Consider the following 14,457-nt stretch of genomic DNA (forward strand, 5'->3'; position numbering starts at 1 on the left):
TTATATCAGCCATTTCCATCGGCCGGCAGGAGGCTCTTCCGCTCCCCACTCCCATGGTTTCCACTGTATCATGTTTCCTGCCAGGCTTAGTTCACTTCCAGCCTGAAGAATCACCTCTTCTATTTGGCCACCCTGAATCTGGTCTTCTAATTTTTTAGCATCTGGTTCCGCTTTAGCCATACCCAACTTCTCATTTGTATTCTGTTCTGTGTACTTTCTACGTGCTGCATTTTTAGGGATTTGCTCAAGAACATCTAGAGTTTTTGTGTGCAATATTCCCAGCCTCTCATGCGGACTTGTTACAGAACACAGCAAGGGGGGCCTGGGACAATATACTATTATTGAAAGAAGGCCCCGGGTCCGTTATGTCTGCCGCACTAGGAAAGACGTCTCTCAATGCCAGAGATTCGTGAAAAGGAAAGGAAATGTCTATTTAATGCTATACAGACTTCAAGTAGTGACCTAATGTCTTCATCAAAAATCCTAAAGTCCCTTAAAACACCCACAAACAGACACAGTCCTTCCTTCCTTCCCCCTTTGCCCAGTCCAGAGTACCGTATCTCAGGAAAGGAAATAGAAGTCCATGGCTCAGGCAGTCCTCTGGTTCTTCCCAGTTAGTCCTCCATCTCGACGGGGAGACCTCCCTGGGTTCCCAGCACCCTCAGCTGAGTCGCCGGGATCTCTGCTAAAACCAGGTGGTGGTTCCCCTTCTAAAGCTATGGGGGTCCCCGCTCTGTCCAGGCCTCGTGGTTCTCCCTCTCAGGGCTGCGGGAGTCTCCACTCTGTCAAGGCCGCATGATTCTCTCTCCTAAAGCAGCACGGTTCTCCCCCCTAATGGCCGCCAAGTCTGGGTTTTGAATCCCGCGGCCAATCTTTTTCTGCAGCCTCATTTCCGACTCCTCCCACACTCGGCTTCACATGCCAGAATTCATATCCTTCCAGCTTCACTGGGCCACCATCATGAGTCTGGGCAGGCGTGGCCCAATGTCCTGGAGCCAAGCTTCTCAAGCTCCCACGCAGGCGCTGTAGCTTGGGGGATCTGCCCCCAGTCACGTCTTGGTGGGGAAGTTACTTCCATTCCCCTGGCTCAGGGCATGGCCACAGCTATTTAACATATCTAAGCGACCAGCCAAAGGCTATAGATATGTTAAATGACCACGCCAGAGGGTAGCTGCAAGGCTGTTGCTATGCAAAACAGCTCTCAATGGCCCTGCTCCATTTGTCCCTTCCCCCAACTCACACCTGTGGGGGACGGGTGAGGACATCCTAATATTTCCTGGACACCTTGAGTTTTGGACCCCATTGCAAATGCCCATTTGGGGTCCCCCCTCTTGGCTGCACCCTGTAACAGACTCACACACACCGCCAGCCCCAGGAGGCCAGTAGTCTTCTTTAGCAAGCCCACCACAACAGCCCGGAGAGCGGAGCACCCCTCTCCGCTCTTTCAAAGACATTTCCAACTAAACATTATCAAAGCAGAATAATTTAAGATCCTCTCTCCAAACAGTCCCCAGTACACCCAGCCTCAGTGAATGGTTCCAGAATGTATCCAGTCCCCCAGACTGAAACCTTGGGGTCATCCTTGGCACAATCCCCTTCCAAACGCCCCAGCCAACCCACCAAACACCGTCTGTTTACCTCCTTGGTGTCTCTGCTTGGACCTGCATCTAGTCTACCACCGCCCTAGTCCAGTCTACCATGTTCTTGTGTCTGAATAGCTGTGAAAACCTTTTATCTCGCCCTTTATGTGGGCTCTCAGCAAAACCCCTCTTTTGCCCATCTCTGAGTCCAGAGCAATGTTTTCAAATTGCAAATCTGATTATATTACCTCATCCTCTCCCTCCCCCGTCCCTTGCTCAGAGCCTTTCATGCACTTCCCATTGCTCTTAGGATAAACCAGAATCCTTCAAATGGTCTATGAGAACCTTCGTGTTCTGGGTTCCACCTACTTCTCCACTCTCGTTTTGATTTGTGTTTGGTCAAGGGACTCTGTACCAAATTCCCATATGTGTGTATGGGGAGCAAGGCCCCCATACAAACAAAGTACGTGATGTGGAGGATACCGGCCAGCAGTATCCATCTGGGCTGTGGATGTTCGTCAACACAAGAGAAAAACATACACAGAGGCAACCAGGTCCTGTGGGGTAATAGGAACAGCAGGGCCACTCCTCACATGGGGAGCGCCTTGGCCACCCTCCCTGGTGGTGAGAGCGCCCCGTTCCCCCTCCGGAGAGGTTTTTTATTGGTTTCGTTTGAATAAGAATTCAGGTAAAATCTCATTACTCATTGCTAGGAAGTAAGGATCAAACAATAGATAACAAGGAAGTCTGAGGGCCTATTTTGAGTCAGGGTCAAAGAGTTGTAAAACTTTAAAGAACAAACTTACTTCTTCTTTGGACCCTTATCATTCAACTGAAAGCATTCTAAACAAAGCAGGTTTCACAGGATTTTACATATTCTTTCTTAGGCCTGATCACCCGGGGAACTCCCGCCCTTTTCAGCACAGAGCTACACCACCCTGTCATTGTTTCAGGCCTAGGTGGAGCAAGGGAAGTAAGCCAGCCAAGAGATAAGGAGATTTTCTCTGAGACACTGAGGACTCAGGCTATGTCAAAGCCGAGGAGCAAGGGTCCATCACCCCCTTTTGCTGTAGCCCCCAAAGTCCTTTCTTGGGGGCCTCACACGTGGTGGTGCCTGTCTTAGGTCGTTCCCCCCTTGGGGAATCTTACCCATCTTTGGCTAACCGACCAAGCTTTGGGGTTCAATTATGAATGAAGCAGGAGAAGCAGCGCTCCTGCCAGGGAGATAAGCTTTTGTCTCCTTGCTGGCTTATGGTCCAAGGTCGTTCCCTCAGCCTTAGCCTTGGTGGGAGTTACAGCTTCTGATACCATGCAGGTCGGTTCCCAACAACCTGACACCAGCTGGGTGTCCTAAAATTCAACTCGACTGTGGCACTGTCAACCTGGTGACCGTGTCAGATCCCACAGGTGTAGGGCTCAGTCACACAAGACCGCCTCCACCCCCGCAGATGCCAGTTGCAAGTCCAGGTTGTCACTGGTGCTTCTGATTTACCAGCTATAAATTTGGTGAATTTGCCAGAGTAACCCACAGAATCCAGAGAAACATTTTACTTACTAGATTACCAGTGTGTTATAAAGCTGAAACCCAGGAACAGCCAGACAGAAGAAAAGCACAGGGGAAGAGCACCGAGCTTCTATGTTCTCTGCAAACATGCTGCTCACCCCAAACCTCCACGGTTCACCAACCCGAAAGCTCTCTTAATCCTGCCTTTTTTTTTTTTTTAAATAGAGGTTTCATTACATAGGCATGATGATTCAACTATTGGCCTTTGGTAATTAATTCAAACTCCAGCCCCTCTCCCCTCCCTGGAGGCCTGGAAGGCAAGACCGAGCATTCCAACCCTTCAGTCACATGGTTGGTTCCCCTAGCAACAAGCCCCCATCCTTAGGTGATTTCCAAAAATCAGCTCATGAACAAACTCAGAGGCAGCTGAAAGGGGTTTGTTATAAACATCAAGACACGTTCATCACCCTAACCAGGAAATCCCAAGGGTTTTAGGAAAAACCCTTGTGCCAGAAATGAGGATGAAGAGCAAATATATATGTATCTTATAAATCACAGTATCACGGTCATGATCCACAAGTCCCATCCAGACTCACCTGGCTTTCTTCTGCCCCTTGTCCTTGCTAGTTTCTCCTCATTACTGATGCTTTCCACGTTCTTCCTCTTACCTAAGTAACTCCAAACAACCCTTCACCCAGTTCAGTCATCATTACCTAATGGATTTAACCCTTCCCAACTCAACTCAAGAGATGTTTCTTCAGGGAAGTCCTTCCGAAACTCCATGACTGGGTTAGAAGCTCTAGAAGATACCAGATACCTCCTCAGTGGCAACTGCACATTTGTGGGATTGGTTCAATAGCTGTCTCCAGTGCTGGCCTGTTGAATTTGACTGTGTCTGTTTGATTCACTGCTGAATCTCCAGGGTCCAGCACAGGGCCAGACACACACAGTGGGCACAGTAGAAATATTTACTAACTGACTGAATGAAATAAATTTAGTGTAATTCAACACACTGTTTGGTGGGTTAAATTTGACAATGCTTATTGGGCTTCCATAAAACATATAGCCTGAGTGAGGGCAAATAGCATCAAATAAAAACCATCTGATAGTAATTTCATTGTGCTCAGATAACTTGGTCCAACTGTGGAATTTATGGGGATTCATGAGAGACTGGCAAAGCCATTGGACAGTTACATTCTGTGGTCAATTATACTCCCATCTTCTGTTTGTACTGTTCACTAGCAGTGGCTTTTTCTGATATTTTGTTTTTATCACTCTTCACCCATCCTTTCCCTTTTTTCTCCTATATGACTTTCAAATGATTTCATCAGAAAACTCAATCTAACATGCACGTTCTTTGATCCAGACACCCCAGGCGAAGAACTCTAGCTTACAGAAATATTATTATCATTGCAATCAATATAATACAAAAAACATTCACTGTGGCAGGAAAGTAGAAACCATCTAAATGTCCACCAATAAAGAAAAGGATTAATAAAGGGATTAATATCTTGATAAGGAAGAAAAATGAAGTTGAAACATAATACGTACATTATGATCCCCCTCCACACACACAATACAGGTGAATAAAAGAATGGGCAAAAGTAGTTTTACAGTTGTGAGTACTCGAAATAGAGTTTATTCTTGTATTATTATTTATGTATTAATTATTGTATTCTTTATTATCATTACTAACCCACTTTTGCCCATCCCTGTATATGTTTGTACAAGCCTTGTAAAAATCTGGAAGAATACACATCAAATTGTCATAGCGAGGAGAGAGTTGGAGGAAAGTGACCGCATTTCTTGCTTGATAGTGATCTGCGTCATCTGAATTTGTGATAAAAGAATGTTATATTTCCAACTCAAAAACTCCAGCAATATAGGTATTATATTCCAGCCCTTGTGGCTTCTATCGATTGGTTCCCATAAGAATCAGCTCAAGCTATGACTTAAGCTTCAGTCCAAGCTCTCCTGGTGGGCTGGGAAACCTACAGGGGACATTTCCACTTTATCACAGAACAAAATTTAGGCTGCAGGAAAGAAACTGGAGGGGGATAAATTGTAGACTATGAAAAAATTATTGGGATGGAAGTGGAAGAGATGCTTATAAAATTTCAAGCAGTCTGTTGTTTTGATAAGGTAAGAGATCACATGCAAAACAAATCAAATGTGCATGGGGAAGAGAACAGACTTTGTGATCAGAGAGACTCTGGGCAAGTTGTCAGCCACTGAAAGACTCGGTTTTCTTATCTATCAGCTGGGTAGAATGAAAAGGCAATGTTGCTCCAAGGAGTACATGAAAGTGGGCAGGAAAAGGTAGTCATTAACCCAAAGCAGTCTATAGATTCGATGCAATCCCTATCAAAATTCCAATGGCATTTTTTTTATAGGTATAGGACATACAATTCTAAAATTTGTACGGAATGAAAGAAAACTGCAAATAGCCAAGGCAATCTTAAGAGAGAACAAAATGGGAGGCAACACACTTCCTGGTTTCAACCCATATTACAAAGCACTTTGGCATTGACATTAAAAACTGATGCATAGATCAATGAAACAGAAGAGAGAGCCCAGAAATAAACCCACGCAAATATGATCAATTAATTGATTACAAAGAATACACAATGAACATACAATGGGGACTGCATATTTAAGAATATAACAATTATAAGCCGAGAATATACAATGGAAAAAGAAAGTCTCTTCAATTAATCGTCTTGAGAAAAGTGGACAACCACATGCAACAGAACGACACTGAACCACTATCTTACACCTTACACAAAAATTAACTCCAAATGGATTAAAGACTTGAAATCATTAAACTCCTAGAAGAAAACATAGGCAATAAGCTAATTAATATCAGCTTATAGGTGGTAATTTTTTCAAATTTAAAACCAAAAACAAAGGCAACAAAATGAAAAATAAACAAGTGGAACCACACCAGCTAAAAAGTTTCTGCACAGCAAAGAAAACCATCAACAAAACAAAAAGACAACCTACTGAATGGGAGAAAATATTCACAAATCATGTATCTGATAAGGTGTTAACATCCAAAAAATACAAAGAACTCACACAACTCAATGGGAAAAAAACAAACAATCCATTCTAAAAGTGGTCAGAGGATCTGAATAGACATTTTTCTAAAGAAAATATACAGATGGCCAATAGGTACATGAAAAAGTGTTCAATATCACTAATCTTGAGGGATTTGCAAATCCAAACCAGGAGGTGATGTTACCTCACACCTGATAGAATGGCAATGATCAAAAGGATAAGAAAAAAGTGTCAGTGAGGATGTGGAGATGGGAACTCTTGTACACTGCTGCTGGGAATGAAATTCATGCAGCTACTATGGAAACAGTAAAAAATTAAAAATAAAACTACAATATGATCTAGTAAATCCGCTTCTGGGTATTTATTCAAGGAAAATGAAAACACTAACTCAAGGAAATACATGCACCCACATGTTCATTGCAACATTCATTGCAATAGCCAAGACATGGAAGCAACCCAAGTGTCCATCAATGGATGGTTGACTAAAGAGAATGTTACACACACCCCGGAAGACTGCCCAGCCATAACAAGGAAACCACACCACTTCATGACAGCATGGACGGACCTTGAAGGCATTATGCTAAGTGAAATAACTCAGACAAAAGACAAATACCATCTCACTTGTATATGGAAATTTTTTGAAAAGGAACCAAACCTAACTCACAGACAGAGAACAGATTGGTGGTTTTCAGAAGGGGCGGGGGAGTGAAATAGGTGAAGGTGGTTGAAAGGCAAACATTTTCAGTTATGAAATTTGAAGTCCTAGGCATGTCATGAGTAGCATGGGAACTATAGTTAGTAATACTGTGTTGTATGTCTGAAAGTTGCTGAGAGAGTAGATTGTCAAAGTTCTCATCACAAGAAAAAAATGGGTGACTACATGTGGAGACGGACATTAAGTAGACTTACTGTGGTGTCGTTTTGGAATATGTACCAAATCAAAGCACTGTGTTTTACACCCGAAACTGATGTAACATGTCAATTATATCTCAGTTTTTAAAAGGAAGCTATTACTTTTAGCTTTTATGAGATGTATAAACTATTTGAGGTAATAAGAAATTAGACAAAATACACAAAAATGAAAATTATTAATGTTCCTTTTGAAAAAGTTCTGGATTGCTTTTATATTATTTAAGGAATATTATTGAGAGATTTAAAATCAGAATCACTCCGAGGCCAACAGGAAACCTACCTCGGCGCACTTCCTAAACGTCTGTGAGGGTATGAGAGGCCCCCAGATGCCCGTACCGTGTAAGGGCTGCTTGTTTTCTCTTTTCTCTCCTCTCTCTGAGCTCTTTGACTTCTGATTGATAGAGGAGAAAGCCCCCAGAGGATGAAAGTTCTGGACCACCACGCATTCCTGGGAATAGAGTGACCAGCTGTCCAAGTTTTAGCATTTACAGTCCCACAACGAGGACGTCCCTCAGTCCCACGCACCAGAATGGCTGTTCACCCACACCTGGGACCCTGGGACCCAGACCGCTATAGCCGTGCGGAGTTCTCTCGACTGCACTCAATCTTACTTCACAGCCGGTGCCACTTACTTCCCTTAGTAGGATTATTTTACCAACATTCCTGTGAGTCTTGTCAGATGTGATTAAATTTAGGCAACACAAACGAAATGAAAAGAGGGAAATGGAATTATTATATTTTCTCCTGTGAAAACCGGTTAAGATTTGAGATGACTGAAGGTGTTAAAGAGGGGTGTGCATGCCTCTGGATGAACACATATATGAAACGGTGCGTGTGTGCGTGTGTGTGTGCATGTGTGTGTGTGTGTGTGTGTGTGTGTAAAATACTTGGGAAGAGCAAGAACAGTCAGAGAATCGGACCGAGGCAGTAGCAGCCCCTAAAATGTGGGGAGAAGGCGCAAGTAGCTGCCAGGACATCACACAGTTCCCTACATCGGTGTCCAGGGGGCGCCATCAGCCTTCAATACAGCTCTGTTGCCTTTGGGGGCAAGTGAGAAAGAAGCCAGCGGATCTTGAGGTGAAGACTGAGAGTATGCAACCCACCACCTTTAGGAGTGGGGCGTGCAAGAATGAGGTGTTTACAATCAGAGGAGTGCCCGAATTTTCTTCTCATTAACTCCAGATGAGCGAAATAAACACCTCTGCCTCCCTCGTTCCTGCTTTTAACTTTGCAGGCCTCTTCTGCTTTGGGAAGAATGAGAAACCTCATCCCAGTAATCCCTCTGGGATCCGTACCCTCTAGAGAGAGAGCTGAAAGGCTGTTTACAGCATGTAATAGTGAGGCCAGGCCTCCCACGCAGTGTCCCTGTCCCCTGGCTGCTTCCACGAGGCGCTGGGGCCTCTGGGTCACCAGCTTGCATGAATAGGGAGCTGATTGCTGATTGCCACTCCTCACTAATTGATGTATATTTATTTCATTTGAAATATTCTGGAAAAAAAGACCTGTTTCTTAAAAGGAGAGATTTGTGTGAACACAGTGAACATTGGGGCCAGATTCCAAAACCACTAGGGGGTCAGCCCTTTTTCCATGTAAGAAGTGCTGCAGAGAGCCAAAGGGGGGGCTCTAACCTCATCCGGTAATCTAGGAACACCTGTGAGAAAGGAGCGGCTTGGTCTCTTGTCTCAAACCAATCAATGGAGATTGTGAGAAACAACACAACAGGTCCCAGATGCAGTTGCTTACGCCAAGTCCATGTCACCAAACTGAGACAACTCATCACAGTTTCAGCTCTCCCAGAAATGGAATCCGCACCAACAAGTTAGGCTGCCTGCCTGATAGACCCCGCCACTCGAGAAAGGAAAGTACGCCTGCATTTTGTACAGCTCCTCAGAGTTCCCTTCTACCTGCTAGATGCGATGTTGCCCTATTCAAATCAATCTTTACTCAAATCCCTAAACATTTTAATATGCATCAGTTTCTCTTTTGACACAATTAGAACATGTGGAGGTTGGTCCAGTGCTAGTGCTGGTGTTGACCTTTGCCAACCACATGACCTTGTGTGACCTATGTAAACCACATGAAATCTGGACCTCAGTTTCCTAATGTGTAATATGATGGGGCTTGCCTGGACGGTCCTCAAAGTTCCTCTATGTTGACACTTCATGAGGGTGATATCATTCACCTCAGAGGTAGTACCAGTTCTCAAACTGTTTGTTCTTGGGACCCCATCGCAGCTCTCAAAAATATGGAGAACTCCAAGGAACTTTTGTTTATATGGGTTAGTATCTTTCAATATTTATCATTGTAAGTTAAAACTGAGAATGTTTTAAAATACAAGAATACACAAGTTCTCATACAGAGAATTGACCTCATCATCCATCATATAATCTCTGGAAAATCCCCTCATGAGAATCAGAGTGAAATGCAGTAACATCTCAGTCTTATTATGAAATAATTTTGATCTTGTAGAACCCCTCCTAAGGGTCTCTAAGACCCCAGGGGTCCCAGGACCGCACCACTGTGAACACCATTGGTGCAGTGAAAGCCCCCAAAGCCAGTACCTGCACTTGAATTTTGGTTTTGTTATTTGCTGAATACATGACCTTGGGCATGTTACTTACGCACTCTGTGCTTCCACTTCCTGTGAAACTGCGATAACGAGAGTGCCTAATTCGCAGGCTTGTAGAAGGCTTAAGAAAAATAATGCATAGAAAGTACCTCAACAAATATAAGGGCTCCGTAAACGGAGGCATTATTAGTCAACTACAGATAAAATTTCATTGAAAAGTACCTTCAGAAACTTAAGAACAGAGAAAGAAAAAAAAAAAAAAACCACTTACCAAGCAACCAGACTGCTACGTTTGCAGACGGCACCTAGAAAACCAGCCTTGGGCAGAGAATTTCACAGGTCTTTAGGCCAGATTTCTCTGTCTCTGTGCTCGAGCCAACCCTGCTTCTGCAGAGTCCAGAGTGAGCACACTGGGCTTGGCCAGAGCTCGGTCCTCACTACGGGCAACCCAGAAGCTTCCCAGTTGTGCTGAAGCTTCCTCCACGGCTGCATGTGTCCAGCATGCACGTAATGAACAATTTCCTTGCGTTCATCACCTGAGTGCATTCCCAGAAATATGTGGGATTTCTTTTACTATTTGGCCGTCAGTACTGGTCACAATGGACTGACATATAGAAATTTTGGGTCATGCTCCACAGGTATAAGGCTCCCTCCAAACCCCTCATCCTTGCCCCTCAAGTTTTCCATATGTCTTGGTTGATGTAATGCGGGGTTATGAGCTCTGGATGCACATTGCATTTGTGTTGCCACCCTTCAAGGCCAGGCAGGTTCATGGAATCTGTGCAGACAGAAAAATATTCATGAAGCTGTTGGTATGTCTGGCATGCCTTATTCATGGGTGGGCGAGTTATGCACACTGCAACCTGAGTGTCTATCTGCATGTCTTGTGTCGTGGCCCCTGCTCCCCAGCGTGGCACCCATCATGGCACCTGTCCCCTTGCATGTCTCTCATCATCATCATCGCCCCAGCAGGGAGTCCCTACCTGTTTAAATACCAGAGGGGAACAAAGCTGGAAAACTGCCAGAACATTACATGGCACAACCTAATTCTGCGTATGCGAGCTCACTTCATATTGTGGGAACAGTTTATCAGGCCCAGTCTCAAGGCTATGAGAACACTAGTTATCAGGCCCCTCCAAGATTATGGGAACACTGCTCCCCTTAGCTACCCAGACACCTGGGTGAGGAAGCCAGACTGCCTCCATTTACCCTGCTGCATTCATCTGGAAAGCCGAAATACAACTGACCCTTAAACAACACAGTTTGATGTGTGGGTTCATTTAAAGGCAGATTTTTCAAAAACCCACATATAAATGGACTCCTGCAGTTCAATCCCAAGTTATTTCAGGGTCAACTCCACAGCCTGGGGCCTAGTCCCCCAATGATTCTGATTTGATTACCTCTCAGGGGTTACCTGCTCATTCTGAAGTGGGGCCAGCGTGAGCCGGCACTGCTCTAACTGCCCTGTGGTTCTCTAAGGATGTTCTCCAGCCAGGAACATCAGTATCACCTGCAAGCTTGTTAGAAATGCATGTTCTCAGGCCCGCCCCTATCTGTTGAGGGGGGGCCCAGGAATCTGTGTTTACCAAGCCTCCTAGGTGATTCTCACACAAGATCAAGTGTGAGGCCCGTGCTCTTGATTGCCAAACCTCCACGCTGGTGGAGGTTATACTTCCAACCTCCACCATTTCCTCCCTCGACTAGGTAAGCCTGTAAAAAGAAAGTGTCAGGTTCCTTCTTCCCAGTGCAAATACCTGTGTGGCCTGAGGTGGAACATTTGAGTGAGTCTGACATCATTTGCATGCGAAGTCCCTCTGCAGAGGTGCCGGGTTTTCAAGAGAGTGAATAAACCAAAGGTCACTGCATGTCACACATGAGCACAAACCTGCATTCAACTCAGTAAACGTTAGTTGCTCACACTTTTATTCAGGCATCAGGCTACTGCTGAGGGCACTAGAAAGACAGGCACAGCTCAGCTCTGCCCTGAGGACCACCTAGCCTAACAGGCACAGGGCACAGACACAAACAGGAAGCCGGGATGCTGGGGTCATCAGAGAGACTGAATTCATAGCAACGCTGAGGTCATATGGCAGCTAATATGATGGCAACGTCTCCGTGCGGCTGAGGGCAACAACCTATAGCGCAAGTCCTCACAACCTCACCCACTCCTCACACTCAATCCCCACCACAGCCTGTGATGTAGATTCTCGAATGTGCCCCGTTTTACAGATGGGGAAACAGGTTTACAAAGAGCGAGTACATTGCGAGGTGACACAGTTACCAAGTGGGGGCCCAGATTTAAAGCCACGTCTGTCTGACACCCAGCGATTATTCTTACATGTGCTACTTTTAACATGCAAAGACTGTGGCAGAGACTTTGGGAACATTTCCTAGCTAATTCTGAGACAAGAAACTGTGCTTAAAAGTTAGGGTTTGTGTGAATGGGTTGAGATGATGGCAGAATTCAAACTTCTGGTTAGACTGAGAGAACCGGAGGGAGAAACTGGGTCTTCTTGTTCCCACCCTTGTCGCCTGCAGAGCACTTGGGGCTTAGAGGACACCTCAGAAATGCTGGCTGAGCGAATCTGCAGGGCACCGGTTGCTGCCATGCCTCAGGGTGTGCAGGAATCGGGCACTGTGCCTGCTCTGTCCCCACCTGTGACTTGTTGGAGAGGCTCCGACTCTTAGCGAGGCTACAGAATGAGTGTCCCTCCAGCACAAACACCAAACAGACAATCACAAACCTCAGTTAGCCAGTGCTAGCCTCCCGGCCAAAACTGCTGAAAAGAAAGGGAAGTATTTGCAAATACGTAACATTATCTGAGTGACACTTAGATTGGGTATGCCTAATTTTACATTCTTAGTTTTCTTTACAAAAAGTCCATTTTACTTTGGAAACAGTAGGCTAACTGTATATGTATGTATATGTATATATATGAGAGGGTATACATATATATGAGTGTGTATATCTGTGTGAGTGTATATATACACATGTACAAATACATGTACGTATATATTCCAACATAAATAACATGACGTTGTATCACAAAATATTTTATTACAAAATCATAAGCATGTAATTCTATAACATAACACTATCACACTCAAGCACACCATATGACATTTTTGGTGAAACGTTCAAATTAAAACTATAAATTGTGACACCCATGTTATTGCCCTACAACCACACTCAAGCAGGCGTTACCTCTGCCGGACTCTGTGTGTGTGTGTGTGTGTGTGTGTGTGTGTGTGTGTGTGTGTTTTCCATGACCTTGGACATTCCATGTCCAAGAGTTGACATCCAATCCAAAGTGGGCTATTGACCTCTTTTTTTGGGGGGGAGGGGTGGACTTGAGGGGAAACTGAGTCTCCCTGTGGTGACTGGAGCTGGAAGGTACACAGCACAAACTTGGGTGCACATGTCGCTGGCCATGTGAGGGATCGAGTCCACGGAAAGAGGAGGTAGCGGACCGCCCACAGACAGAGCAGCAAGACGAGGGAGGGGCCCTGGAGGGGCCCTCCCGGCTCTGTGAGAACCTGGCTTCAGTTCTTCCCGAGGTGGCTCCGCCTCCCTGCTCTTTCCCAGGCTCGGTTTTTCACCATCCCCTTAGACTTTGTGACTCAACCCATTCCCCTTGGAGACGAAGCTCATTGGAATTCTGGTTCTGTCCCTTGTAACCACAGCCCTGACCAAAACAGGTGTTGAACAGCTTCAGGGTGATTAAAATGAAAACAAAAGAGAAAACAAGCAATAATTCTAACTTCTCATTTTTTGGCTGCCGCATGTCTTTCTTAAACATATGAATTTTAGGGTTAGTTATGTCACATTTAAACCTTATTTTTCTTTTCCTCACCTGAGGACACTTTTTCATTGCTTTTGGAGAGAGGGAAAGGGAGGAAGGGAAGCAGGGAGGGAAGGGGGGAGAGAGGGAGAGAGAAACAGTGATATGAGAGAGAAACACTGATTGACTGCCTTCTTGAACTTGCCCTGACCAAGGATCAAGCCCGCAACCTTTTGCTGTGTGGGACGATGCTCCAACGACTGAGTCATGCCAGCCAGGGCCAGTTATGTAACTTTCCAGCAAACTTTCTACTGAATTATAACACACAAAAAAAGCGCTGAGCAATCATGACTGTTGACAAAATACGCCTCTGTGTCGCCAACACCCAGATCAAGAATCAGAGCATTTCTAGCAACTCAGAAGCCCCTTTCCTGCTCCTCTGCCCGCAGGAAGTCCCCACCTCAAGGCAGCCACTGTCCTGTCTTCTGATGTAGAGATTAGTTCTGCCTGTTTCTGTACTTTAAGAAGCACGTTCTGTTCCACGTCTGGCTTGCTTTCGCATTTGTGAGATGCAGCCATGTTGCATGTGGTTGTAGTTCTCATTGCTGAGTCACATCCCCAGTAAAAATTTTAACTTTATTTTCACTTGTGGACAGTAGCCTGGAAGTCGGTACTGGGGACTTAGTAGAAAGAGCTGTTTGTTCTCTTGGTGATGCATGGATCATGACGAGGAAAGATCTAATTCAGCAAACTGTCTGGAACTTTTCAGCAGAGAGAACTTACTTTTATGAAGTTGGAGGTTTTATTGAGATTATTACCTTACTCAGCTCAAGTGAGGACACAGGCTGCTTCCTTCTCACGAAGGAGGAAAAACAACGAATGAGCTGTCCCCATCCTTGTTCAAAATACAGCTTCTGATAGAAAAGCCTACCACAGTTCTCCTCAAAGCTGACCCTTCCAAAAACCTGGTCAGACTGCACATTGTTCGTGTCAGCGTAACAGCATTCCGTGACTGTACAGGTCAATAACTCTCAAGTGCAATTAATATCGTGA

The 14,457-nt window shown here is 45.0% G+C and overlaps 1 protein-coding gene across 1 annotated transcript; it reads right to left on the bottom strand.

Annotated features, from left to right (window-relative positions):
* On the bottom strand, nt 1–13,983 carry LOC123829019 (NADH dehydrogenase [ubiquinone] 1 alpha subcomplex subunit 5-like). Its single transcript, XM_045854505.1, has 3 exons — nt 13,924–13,983; nt 1,358–1,441; nt 1–201 (listed from the first exon to the last, which is right to left on the bottom strand). Exons 1-3 carry the CDS (start codon nt 13,981–13,983, stop codon nt 1–3), a joined length of 345 nt encoding a protein of 114 aa, XP_045710461.1.
* Nucleotides 13,984–14,457: the final 474 nt, after the last annotated feature.

This window comes from Phyllostomus hastatus, unplaced genomic scaffold (genome assembly GCF_019186645.2).
Source record: "Phyllostomus hastatus isolate PE091 unplaced genomic scaffold, TTU_PhHast_1.1 phas_scaffold_1066, whole genome shotgun sequence".
NCBI lineage: Eukaryota > Metazoa > Chordata > Mammalia > Chiroptera > Phyllostomidae > Phyllostomus > Phyllostomus hastatus.

What these genes read in the sequence shown, in the direction of transcription:
- LOC123829019 (XM_045854505.1), bottom strand. Translation starts at nt 13,983, where the DNA reads ATGGCTGCATCTCACAAATGCGAAAGCAAGCCAGACGTGGAACAGAAC. An exon ending in AACAGAACGTGCTTCTTAAA is followed by an intron (nt 1,442 to 13,923) that starts GTACAGAAACAG and finishes TGTCTTTGAAAG; the next exon opens with AGCGGAGAGGGGTGCTCCGC. An exon ending in TCCTGGGGCTGGCGGTGTGT is followed by an intron (nt 202 to 1,357) that starts GTGAGTCTGTTA and finishes TACACAGAACAG; the next exon opens with AATACAAATGAGAAGTTGGG.